The 12,695-nt window shown below is 40.6% G+C and overlaps 1 protein-coding gene across 8 annotated transcripts in view; it reads left to right on the top strand.

Annotated features, from left to right (window-relative positions):
• mical2a (microtubule associated monooxygenase, calponin and LIM domain containing 2a) overlaps window positions 1–12,695 on the top strand; it is a 39,620-nt gene that overhangs the window by 23,826 nt on the left and 3,099 nt on the right. For 3 of the 8 annotated variants that reach the window (XM_075460598.1, XM_075460580.1, XM_075460589.1), the window contains exons 13-22: window positions 1,969–2,168; window positions 2,473–2,576; window positions 2,727–2,795; window positions 2,885–3,019; window positions 3,380–3,484; window positions 4,328–4,594; window positions 6,566–6,673; window positions 9,123–9,303; window positions 9,406–9,482; window positions 9,571–11,487. In XM_075460598.1, the coding sequence (XP_075316713.1) occupies window positions 1,969–2,168; window positions 2,473–2,576; window positions 2,727–2,795; window positions 2,885–3,019; window positions 3,380–3,484; window positions 4,328–4,594; window positions 6,566–6,673; window positions 9,123–9,303; window positions 9,406–9,482; window positions 9,571–9,969 (1,645 nt within the window). In that variant the 3' untranslated portion in view covers window positions 9,970–11,487. Of the gene's footprint in view, window positions 1–1,968; window positions 2,169–2,472; window positions 2,577–2,726; window positions 2,796–2,884; window positions 3,020–3,379; window positions 3,485–4,327; window positions 4,595–6,565; window positions 6,674–9,122; window positions 9,304–9,405; window positions 9,483–9,570; window positions 11,488–11,552; window positions 11,614–12,695 lie in introns of those variants that run through there. The other 5 variants (XM_075460606.1, XM_075460623.1, XM_075460616.1 and 2 more) reach the window with 5 other exon arrangements.

Raw genomic sequence — 12,695 nt, 5'->3', positions numbered from 1 at the left:
TCTAAAGTGTAAACAAAGGAGTTTTATGTGGGAAAATATGATGCTGGACGCAGAAGCTTTTAGGACTGCGAGTACACAAATGCTACCTCGGCCTAGTGTTCGCTAAAAGAAAAAAAAAAAAACCCTGTGGTTGACAGGACTCCAAGTCGAGCTGGAAGGCCTCTGATTTCCAGCACTGGCAAAGAAGAGACATTGAATGTTAGATCAAAAGCCAACCTGGAACCTGCTTCACTGTGTTTTATAACCTACAAAAAAAGATGCTCAATAGCTATGCTAACATTTGCCAGTGTGCATTCACTCTCGTGGTGTAGCTGTACCTTTTAAGGAACCAGGGATTTTGTTTACCTGTTTAATACCCGCACTTACCTGCCAAAATAACCTTTAGCGCAGAAACATACCTTTTTTCAGTGTCGACGTACCACAGCGGAAAAGCCACACCGACTACATACACGATCTATGCCCCATTTTCACATGCAAGCGCGACAGCACAGTAAGAGAAAAAACTTTTAATGAAAAGTAACGACACGGAAAAAACTGAATTTCACATTGTGGAAAACGCAACATTTAAAAGCACTGAAATGGAAAACGCAGCACTTCACATAAAGCAACATTCCACAGAACACTACAACTAAACCAAAGCGACAAAACATTAAAAAAAAAAACACTTACCATCAAACATTTGTGAAAAACGGAGTTGGATAATAAATTTAAAAAAAAAACTAAATAAACAACACGATAAAAGAGCAAAACAGGAAAAAAACAACAATTTCATGATAAAAACATTTTAGAAATGACATCAGCGAAGAATATATAATAAGTATTTTTCAATTCATTTCATTCATTGCCTTCATTTCAAGACACTTTTCACAAAATCACGACCACATTTCACAAGATACAATAAGACAACATTATCCTAAAAGTACATTGCGTTTTATGTTGGCTTTTCTTAAAAGTTTCATTTGTTCTAAGAAGTTGTTTTTGTTTTTATCTAATGCTGTGTTCTGTAACTTGACTAATCTCTGTATTGATCTGGAGCTTAGGAGAAAAACAACTTCCCAGAGGCCAAAGAACAAAAAAAAACTGCTTCTTACTGTATTTTTCCACTTTTAGTTGCAGCCTGGATTGAGTCAATGTGTCTGTAGATTACTACATGTACAAAAATAATTATATCCCCTCACTCTTTAATTATTGCCTTTATACTTAAGCACATGCCAGTGCAATTTCATGTGGTCCTGTAAGTTTCCAGGAACGGCTGGCATTTCCCCCCTCGCTCCTTCATATGCAGGCCTGTCAGCGGAGCCGAGAGGGGAGCAGGTTCACGGGGAAAAAAGAAAGTGTGAGCCTCCCACTGAATAACAGTGTTTGTGTGTGCTGCCGCTGCTAGGTTACTGCTCTTCTCTTTACATTACCTCTCACAGTGTCTGCGCTCCATCAGTGTACGTAGAGACAGCAGAGCCTTTTTTTGCAGCTTTTAGAAGTAGTTTGTTGCCATGTTGTGCTGCAGTCTACGAAACAAGTTCTTGTGCAGTGTTGGGAGTTTGATGTCTAAGATAAGTTTCTGTTAACTCATTCCACCGTGATTCCAAGTGACTTTTTCATATCGGTGCGCAGATTTACTCTCTCACCGCCAAGTCACCTGACATGTTGAAATTAAAGTATGAAAAGGCTCCGTCAGAAAATAATTCCTTCAAAGAGTTTCAGTTTCTAACTGCCACATTCCTGTCTTACCATTTGTTCTCAATAGATATGTAGGTCATAGGTAAATGGGTTGCAGTGGATTTGCATGTGTGTACTGTTGAGGCGGTTTTCCAGAAAACGGAAAGAAGCAAACAGTCTAGAATTTTGACAACTCAGACTATATCACAGTAAAATCTGAAAGTTTCATACAGCAACTATAGATTTGTCCCAATTGCTCCGTTGCCATGTTCTGACTAACTCGGGTCTTCTTTCATTTACTGCCTACATCAGAGATTTTGACTCATTAAACGAGGAGGATCACGCTGCCAACCTCCAGCTGGCTTTAGACATCAGCGAGCGGGAATTTGGGATTCGACCATTCACATCTGCGAATGAACTAAGCGCTGATGCGGAGCTGGACAAGACGAAGATGACCTCCTACTTATCCAGGTTCTACGAACTCTTCCGAGGAACACCTCTACCTGCATCAGGTGCACTTCTCCCTTCTGTACTGAAGCCTGCTGTGATGGTGCTGTCTCTATGCTCTTATTTGGTTGGGGTTCCAAATATCCACTGATGGATCCTTTCAATCAGATTTAGTTGTATGACAGGATTGTGTATGCATACCAGAGCTATGGACTGTAGTCCAATGAGATTCTTGATAAAGGTACTTGTTTTTCTCCACAGTACTCAGATAGCCTCCTATATGGAAAGTTTATATAGAAGGGAGAACACGTTTACAGCTGAACACTATGGAAAATGTTTAAACTCTGTACGTTATTTGTTCTGCTTTAGATTCCAGAAGAGTGGATGAAAACAATGAAGATTATCCCTCCAAGGAAGTCAGGAGTAAAAATAATGTGCTCAATCTTGCCCTGCCCAGGAAACGGGTGCCAAAGGTAACTCCACCTTCAGGTGTTTTAATCTGATCTACTGAACACGACAGACTTTTCACTTTCTCCCGACTGTTATTTGCATGTCCACCTGATTTATTTATCTGTTTTTCACTGTAAAAATAGCTGCATTTTAATGGGTAACTCTGCTTTCAGGATGAGAAGAAGTCCGACGGTACAGACCCGTTCTACAAAAGGAGGCGAAAGTTCTGCTATTTGGAAGAGGTTTGTTCATGTATCGTTTGTTAATGCATCTATTAGAGCGGCTTTTGATATATCGCTGAATTGCTGTCTTTTTGTGTGCTCCTTTTCAGGCCACTAATCTGTCTAGCAATGGCTCTGTTGTGCAAGTTGATCGGGATCCCAAAGAAAATAAAGTGCGCTCAATGGCTACCCAGCTGCAGGCCAAGTTTGAAAATAAAAACAACTTCATCGTCCGCAAAACACAGGTAGAAACACATCAACGAGTTTCACATTTAGCTGTCGTGGGAAGTTTCTTTTTTCTTTTGGTGAGAATCCAAGAACAAATTCATTTCTAAACGATGTTGTAGCAACCCATCTATTTATCTCCTTGCAAACAAATGTTTTTTACATCTTTTCTGTGTACACAAAGTTAAAACAGCCACTTGAGCTCTTTTCTGTTGTCGTCCTCAGTCCAGAAGTGTTTTATGCTTTCAGTAAGACTTAATTTTCCTTTTGCTAATCCAACAAAGTTCTCTTTGTTATTTCTGTCTTTTTGTCGTTTCTGCTTTTTTCTTCTTTCTGTGCCTTTTCATCAACATTTCTTCCAATCTTTTGCAAAACCTCAGTCAGACTGTGAGAGGTCCTCACTGCTCCCCGATCTTTACCTGAGTGAGAGTCTGCCCATTGAACTCGGGCCTCCGGTCCCACCTAAACCTCCTCCTGTGACACAGGTAGTGTGTAGCTGCACAAATAGCACAAAGGGGTCAGAAAAAGTCTGTAAATCTTATCATTGAAAGGAGGGATTTGAGGCACTCTTATGATGCAGAATAGATGTAGAATGTCATGTCACCCACACAGATGTCATGGAAATTTTGGGCTAAGAATTTGAGGCTCAACGTTTTCTGAACTAAACACGGTAAAGGTTACATATACAGGCTCCCAAAAACTAAACTCAGCACATTGTATATATATCTTATTTCAAGATTTCATGATGACGAGGAAAATTTTTGCTCTGGCACCAGATTAGTTTAAAACTATCAAATTTAGCCACAGATTTGACATTTTATGACACCTTTTTGGTTTTTCTTCATTGTGCTCATGAGCTAAGTCGTTGGAAAGTAAAATTCATACGCCAAATAAAAAGCAAGCACAAGTTAAAAAAGTCACTGTAACGGTTCCTTTCGTTCGTATTTAGCTGTTAGCTGTTGACTTGTCAGTCTCAGACGTCCGACTGCCTCTCTTATTCTTGATAAATTGAAATGTTTTGAAAGGAGTTTTCTGCTGACATGATTGCATAACCTAAACGTTAAGGGGACAGACCCCTGTAATGGATTACCTTCATGGTATTATTTTTGCTACGCTTGCATGACTAATGTCTGCCATGAGGATAGTAAATCAATCTGAAAAAATGTGCCATATGTTGGAATTTTTGGCAATATTGTGAGGTGTTTGTGATTGGCAGTCAGTGGTCTGAAACCTACAAAACCACCTGTATGATTCCTTAAATGATCTACAGTCTCGAAGTGATTCTAGATGTGGAGTTAAAGAGCTGTCATGTGTATTATTCCTTTCAGTTTGAAGTCAGTATCAGAAAAGCAGCTGAACAGTTAGTGCGCCTTCCTCCAAAGACTCTGCCCAAACCCCAGCTCCAGTCTCAGCACCAGCATCCGTTTTCAGTAGTGAAGCTCAGACATATTGATCAAACATTTGCTGAGACGAAGCCCCAGCTTCAGCCTGAGAGTCCAGAACCCCCTGCTTGTCCTCCATCCCACAAATCAGCTATCCATTTCATGACAAGAGTCCTCCATCGCCTCAAGGAGGTGGATGAACACATCTCTGAGGTGAACGGTATCTCTTGCTTTTCTGTCTGTTTTTTTCTTCTCTGTCCTTTTTTTTTATTTTTAATTTTTATTTTTTTACATCATTGAGACTGCTGCATGTTCTGATCCTCCAAAAAAGCCCCTGAGCGAATGTTGATTATATATTATGTCCTGATTATACATTTTTGCTTGTGTAATGTGTAGTTGGATGAAGTCAGCCCCCAATTATCCTCCCTGACAAAAAATGGCTAGAGCAGGGCTTCAGAGCTGGCCCGAGCTGAGACAGACGCACACAGGCGGATTACTGGGCAGTTTGGGTCCTCGTGGGACAAGTTGGCCGGACTGCAGACGGATATAAGCTGTTTTTACGTGTTATTAGCAGCCTTAATCACCATTCTGAATGATTTATTATAGGACTTAAGCTTTTATTGAGACAGAAGTGGTTGTAGTAGGAGTAAATCATTCTAGTTTTTTTTTTGACAACTTCATAAATTCAAATCCCCCCACAACAATGGGATATTTTACTGTTATTTTAACAAAAATAACATCTGTCCTATAACATCTGTCCTATATTTAGGCACATTTGTTAGTTTTAAACCCCTGTTTAAAACTAACAAATGTGCATTTTGTCAGTGCAACATGCTCGTTCGCCTTTAATATATCCTCTTGTGTTTTGCATATGAATCAAATATTTGTGCATATGTTCCTTAAACTTTGGAACAGTTCATTCTCAAACGGTTGAAGTGGTTTTCAACCCCTCTGATGTGTTTATTACCAGTTCTATTTTATATCTGACACCCCGGCAAACATTTGTAATCAAACAAGATTTTGTCAAATTATTGCAAGAGGAAAAACAAACAAACTCGCAGGCATCAAGGCACGAACCACTGAAACTGGGCAATTTTGCCAAAGCGCTGAGCCATGTCATAGTTTAAAAATGGATAATACATGTTTCTTTGTGTTTATTTTTATGAATGGAGAAATAGAAAACTTGTTACCTCCAACTAAGGGAGTTTACTGAGTCACCATCAATCATCTTCTCTTTAAACCTCTTTAAACATCACAGTTGTGTGATTTTATATCACGGCATACATTTATGCACTGGCCAAAATAACCTGCAAACACAGACTAACATGTAGCTTTTGAGTGCAATGAGAAGGAATTTAATCTGCATTCAGACCCCCCTCAAATTACTCCGCAATGCTCATGGGTATCTATCGGCTCCGGCTCCAATCGGTATGGTTTGAAACGCAACACTAAGGTGCACACGCTAATTTCCAATGAGGGTACAATGTGCATGCTACACGTGTAATGACATGTTCCGTCCGTAAACATTGAGTGGAAGGGGTTGATGACTTGTATTGCAGCCAGTCAGCAGAGGGCAATTGAGATGTGTCCCAATCTTAGGTCATCCATCTTTTTTTTTTACAGTGGATGGTAAAGACTTGTCGGCTGCACTGATACTTCAACTCTTTTAAATGTCAAATAACTACAGCGGTTAGTACGGGAATAATTCAAGTTTGCAACTTTTTGATTTTGCAAACCAGTGCGTTGTTTCAAAAAGTACAGCTTGTGAAGCATTAATGGAAACGAACATAAAAATTAGGGATTAAACAATAAGTTATTTTTATGAATGTGCTTTGAATTGTGACTTTGGCTCACAGTGTTATTCTCGGCTTTGATTTCTCTTCCAGGAGTATGTGTGTGTCTGTCTCAGTTTTGTGCTCCAGCGCAGTATGAGTAACCACATCAAGTGGGGTGGTGAAATTAATGTAATAAGGCAGCCGACGTTCCACACAGCGCAGCTATTGTCTCTGTCTCGACAATACACTCTTAGATGCCTTTTACAGAGAAAGTAGAACAGAAGGCCTTTGATCACGAAGCGGCTATTGATCTGCTTAATTTTGCCTAAATGCAGAGAGTTCCACGTGTGTTGGTGAGTGAATGTAATGAGAGGGAGAGACTGATGACTTTTCTTTTGTCATTCTGCAGAGAAAAGCTCAGACACAACAGGTTAGAGAGTTTCATGCAAAGAGCGTTAAGGAAAAAGCTGTTCACCTTAGGGGATTGTTCTCAGGAGACGGCTCAGATGTGCTCAAGGTGATTATCTATAGCTGGCTCTGTAAACCCACTCTTGGGTTGCGCACTAACTGCCCCTCACAGAGTGTTTATTTGCATGTTGAAGCATGTCACGCTCGCAGTAAGTTGTTTTTTTTTATTTTTTTTTTATCCCAGTATAGTTCAAACTTCAGAACAGATTACAGTTTCACAATGTTTGTTCCAGTGGTAAACACCTCAAAGTCCGACAGACAATACATATAAAAAGGAATGTTTCTTGTCATGATTCTTCTTTAAATAAGAGAAAGAAATCTACCGAAGCACTGTGCTTTGCATGAGAGCTTTGCTTCAGCTGCTGTTTCTGCCCCTTCTTTCTGCTTTTAATTACCAGCAGCCCTCACAGACGAAAAGTGTGTGTTTTATTTTTTTTTGTGGTGGCACTTTGTGGGTTTCTCTGCTCCACCCAAGCAGCTCCACCCAGCTGAACAGCCAGATGTTAGAGCCGCACCTACAGCAGTTCAGTATATAGCAACATCTCCTGCTTCACAGTTGTAATTCATCCTGAGTGTTTGAACAGAGGCCAAACTGACTTGTTTTCTAAGTTCTTGAAGATGTTTCACCACTGATCTGAGAGGCCTCTTAACCCATTTAGGCCTAAGACGCCTGGAAAAGAATGCCTGTAAAACCTATGGGTGATTTCAGAAAGACCCCCTAAAACCTGAAGTTTTTCTGGAAATTCAGCAATTGTGTCAACGCCTACTAAATGATTGATTTCTCAGCCTCTGTAGCAGATAGAAACAAAATTCAAAAAGTATTTGAGAGCTTACACCTGTGGTTTTCTTTGGAAATTGAGTTTATTTTTATACACCTTCACGAAAATAGAAAATGTAAAAAGTAAAGTGCAGGAACAGCACTATTTTCAATTAGAAAACAGTAATAAAATTAAATTAAATTTTATATTTAAATTATTTATCTATTTATTTTTATCGCCAGTAATCTCTTCGTACTGGCAGTGGAGCCCATACACATTCCAATAAATGTTTTCATCTCCGGCACAGTTACGTGTGACCACCTTGCCATCTTTGCTCGAGCTGGAGTCTGAAGTACCTGGTCACTGTATCTATTCGTCTCGGAAACGAGATGCGCCCAAAGCTCCTTAGTAAAAATATGATTAAATGCCTGCAACGGTGTGGCATCTGCAGGTAAATCGACTTTCACCGCTGGTGTGCGGTTGAAATCTCTCGATTATGGTGGTAATTGTCAGTCTTCCACTCACATTCAAACCCTTCAAAATCATCCTCAAACATATGTGCTAGCCATAAATCTGCATCAATTGGGTCAGCACGTTCATCAGCGTCATCAAAGCCAAGAAACTCCTCACAATCGCTACCGTCTGAAATGTCTTCCCACTGAAAGTCCTCCATGCTTGGTTCGATGAAACTTAACTTCAAAACAATGACACGAGGAACATGACGACACTCTCACGTGTCTATTATAATGCATTTAATTGGCGCAGAGGTCAATAATTGGTCCAAAACAACCTTATACATGAAAAAAGACGTGTACGCTTTCCCGGCCTTAAAGGTAGAATAACGCAACAGCGCCCCCGGCTTTAAAGGTAGAAATGCGGCAATGCTTTCCCGGCCTAAATGGGTTAAAGCTGCAGTCTGCAGGATTTGTTGTTGTCATACGTAAAGTCCTCATTTTTGGCATTTTAAGAGTTTACATGATCTATCAGAACGCTTGAAGTTGAAAACGGTGACCTCCGTAGTCGCAAAATGCAAGAAATGCTTATTTTTTAACCGAAAAATAAAAAGTTATTCAACTTCCTGTCCCGCCCCATCAAAACACATGAGAACTCGTGCACGTCTACGTGCACGCCAGATGCGCCTACACGACTCCTCATTCATCAACTCACCTGTCATTTGCGATCATGGAAGACACAGTAAGTAGACTAGCCCGTAATGAAGTTCAATAGTCTAGATAAATAAGCGTGGGGACGAGCCTACCTTGTATCGCGTGTGCACAATCGGTGATTGACAGGCAGCAGAGCCCAGCTCGTAACCTGATTGGTTACCTTTTACCGGTCCGGTCTGCAATTTTGTAAACAAACCTGCTGGCTTTGGAGGGACCTAGTGGGACATATAGGGGACCTAGAGAACTCATTTTTTTTTTTGTATTGGGGTATTTAATGTACTACTTTCAGAATCCCCGGACAGTTCCAGGCATTATGCTTGAAAAAGAGTTGCAGACTGCAGCTTTAAGTTCTGACTGACTGATGGGAGTTGAAGCTGCATGTGTGGGCTCAGTCACTGGACCAATGTACTTGTCCCAGTACACATCCACAGGAGCACAATGGTGTTAGTTTGTTTGAGACATGATGGGACATGATCATTGAAAAAGAAGCTTGAAATCATAAACAAGGTTTTTGATATCAGTGCTCATCCTTTATATGCTGTCAGTGATTTCATTGTGTTCTTCTTTCTCCCAGGGCGGTTCACTACGAAGGGTGTTTCCCCAGTCGGGTGACAAGTGTCACTCATGCCAGAAGCGTGTTTACATGGTGGAGAGGGTCTGTGCCGAGGGGCTGTACTTCCACAGAGAGTGCTTTCGCTGTTCAACCTGCAGCTCTGCTCTGCGACAGGGAGCGCAAGCCTTCCACTCAGAAGAGGGTGTGTGTCACCAAATGATGAAGCTACATTATATTTATTTGGATCAGCATTCATTTGGTTTTGCTTACATACTCAGTCCTGACATGTCCTGTAATCTTACAGGGAAGCTGTACTGCAAACTTCATTTTGATCAACGCAACAACCAAACAAATGTGCGGAGGACTCCCTCTCTACGCCCAGTGAGTACCTCTCATGTTTATCCCTTCCATTCTTAACAATGTTATCTGTAAAACGTCTCATTTTTCTGTTTGCCTCATCCTCTGTTAGAATCATTATGGGGTTCAGGAGCTATGTGCTGCTGATGAAGAAGGCTCACAGTCCAGCGATACAGCAGCCCTGCAGAGTCAACCTGCAGCAGGTACCTGCAGTCCGTTCTTCAGCAAACAGCTGAGCTGGCCCCTGAGTGTGACTCGTGCTGTGTGTAACGCTCCCTGGTATCTGTCTCGCCGCGCACGCAGCGCTGCACAGGCCGTCGGCGGCCACCTGAGAGACAACGCCCAGGACTATACGTTGCTGTATGAGCTACTGAGCATAGGTTTGCCCCTGCTGTTTGTTTTACAAGAGGTACTGCTGCAGATGCACTCGGAGGCTGTGCCTGATGAGCCGAGCTCTTTACAGCCTACGCTGATTTGGCTGCAGGAGCAAATCGGGCACAGACTCATCTAGTTCCTCAGCAGACCCCTGCTGTTAATATTTAACACTGAACATTACTCCATGATGCCATTAAATATGTGGATGAGATGCACATTGGCTGGAGTATGCTCACCTAATTGCCATTTGTAAATGTGTACAAGCACCTTCATAATGTTTACTTATCTTTTATGATGACACTGTAAGTAGATTTGCCAGTGTTTTCGATGTTCTCACGCACCAGCCAAAGAAGATACACTGGCAGCTGCTTTTGCAACTTTGTGCAGTTTATTTGGGGCAGTTAGTCGCAAAATGATTGTTAAAGTGAATCAGTTTGCCGTGGGTTGGATATGGAAACTGCTCGGTAATGTTGAAATGAGGTGAACTAACTGTTTGAATTGAGTTTCAATACAAATTAATTATACAGACCATTTTCAATGTGTTTAAGGCCTTACAGACTGCTGAGACCTCTAAACATTGCTGTAGAATTGAGACATTTTCTCATTTTTGGGAAATTCTGCCTCGCATCAGCTTTTTTTTTAAGGGACTATGACTGAAAAAGTCGATGCACTTTATCTGTCTTGTCACCGTAGCAGTAGACTGTTACAGAAGCCCGGTCTCATGCTAACAGTGCTCACCGCACAGGTTGTCTTTTTGTTTCTACACACGTGCCTGTGCCGCCTGTATTTCTTTTTCAAAGACATGTTGGCCTCTCTGTGTTTAACAGGCATATTAACATTTATTTGTACACTATCTGTTTATGCGTATGAACCGCTTTCATTTATTTTTGTTTTAATACGTTTTTCATAAATGACACCAAAGAGTCTCTGAAACTGTGGACTATTCTCAATGCGGTGGAGTATTTAGCTTTTGTTTTGCTGCCATCTACTGTTAACTCTGAAAAAAGCATGAAGAGAAAATGAGTCACCCCAACCCTTCATTTTTACCCCTCATGTTTAACATTACAAACAATTGCATTTGTATTTGCCAGATTTGCTGTGGACTGTAGAAGTGGTGTGCATGCTGTGATGTGTTTGAATGCGTTTGCCATAATTCCAAAGCTTGTTGGGTTTTTTTGTTTGTTTTTTTTTACAGCAAACCTCTGACTGTAAGCCACATGGTGGCTTCTTATTTAGATACACAATCTAATGATGCTCATGAAGCGCTTTAGATTTAGATGAATTTTAAAGACTTTTCGACAGTGATGACTGCAAAGAGGCCTTATTTGAAGTGTTTACAGTATGACAGCACTTTTTGTTTTGCTCTCACATTTGAGATATTTAGTGCTGAATGACAAAATCTGCAGCATGTGGCATGACCTGAATGTCTTGTTTACTGTGCATTGCAGATGAAAAAACATCAGTGTTTTGTAATACCAAAGAATTCTTTTCACACACACCAACTTGGACTTGTATAGCATGCACATCTGTGCAGCAGGATGACAGTCGTGCAAATGATACATGTAGAATGGTGTCGGCATCAGAGAACCAACTTTGTAATGAATGTCTGTGTTTTTTTTTTTCTGCTCTCATAAACATTTTCTTCTCTTGAGCATTCATCTGTTCCAATTTCTGTTTTTGTTGTCAGTGTTTGAGTTCCTGTTTTCTCTTTTCACCCAGCTGTTGCCTTTTATGAAGCGTGTGAGACAGACGGATGGTTAGGAGAAATGGCATTTTGAAGGTGATCCCCTGCATGGTCACATGGTTGTGTGCCATAAATTAATTACTGACACAAAAGTCAACATTTTCAGGGCTTGAGGTGATTTAAGGTTTGTCTTAACCAAGCACGTGACTAACGTGTAGCTTCAATGTTTGTCACTGATCTTCGATCTGTCCTGGGAATGAACTCATGGATGCACTCGCAAGGTGTGAATGAAGTGGAACTAAATGGCCCAGTCTTATTATTCGACTAACGGATGCTAAAAAAAAAGAACAAATCAAAAATTCAAAGTGGGCTTTATTCCAGCTTTTTTTTCCTTTTAACTCGACTGAACATATTTTAGTTAAAAAAAATAATATTAACCAATAGTTAACAAAATAATTCACTCATTATTCAAGGTGAAATTCTGGAGCTTTTTAAATCGTATCATAAGCTTTTCTGAGGCAGATCTGAGGCATCTTTATTTCATTGGACCCCCCCCCCCCTCAAAAAAACAAAGAAACCCAGCCGTTTTGAAGGTTAAGAAGGAAGTTTGCAGCATAAATTCAGAACAGACCTGCATAAGTGGTCCTTCAGATAAAGAGAGAAAATTTGAACTTATTTTGAAACTCCAAACCAGCTACAGTACTTAAAGGACCTTGAGGCTAAATTGACTGTTTGTTTGGTTAAGATTTAACAGTTTAGCCATTATATAATCTGGTCCTCTGAGAGCTAAAAAACGCTCTTCAAACTGGTGCTCACCTCAATGAGTACTTAAAACTGTTGACCCTGTGAAAAGGGTCTGCTTTTGTTCCTCCAAATGTCTTAATAATCTCAAGTTGTCATTTAAGTCAGTTTCTGCCTGGGACTCTCCCATTTCTTTGGAGTTGCAAGGTCAGGGACACTACAGTTATGGTGAAATCAGCACTGTTCGGCTTACTGGGTGGAGAAAAAGAAAGGCCGCTGATCAATTCATTTCTAGAATTATTGTAAGATCAGAAGTTCTTCATTCGTTCGTTGTCACACTATATCTAAACCTTCATATCATTTGGAGCCCAAAGCTGAATGAGTGAAGCAAATCGGTTGATCCAATAAGGGAGCAGAGATTGTCCCTCTCTTCATCA

The sequence above is a fragment of the Odontesthes bonariensis genome, chromosome 1 (assembly GCF_027942865.1).
Source record: "Odontesthes bonariensis isolate fOdoBon6 chromosome 1, fOdoBon6.hap1, whole genome shotgun sequence".
In the NCBI taxonomy this organism is placed as follows: domain Eukaryota; kingdom Metazoa; phylum Chordata; class Actinopteri; order Atheriniformes; family Atherinopsidae; genus Odontesthes; species Odontesthes bonariensis.
This window is presented reverse-complemented; position numbering and strand designations above follow the sequence as displayed.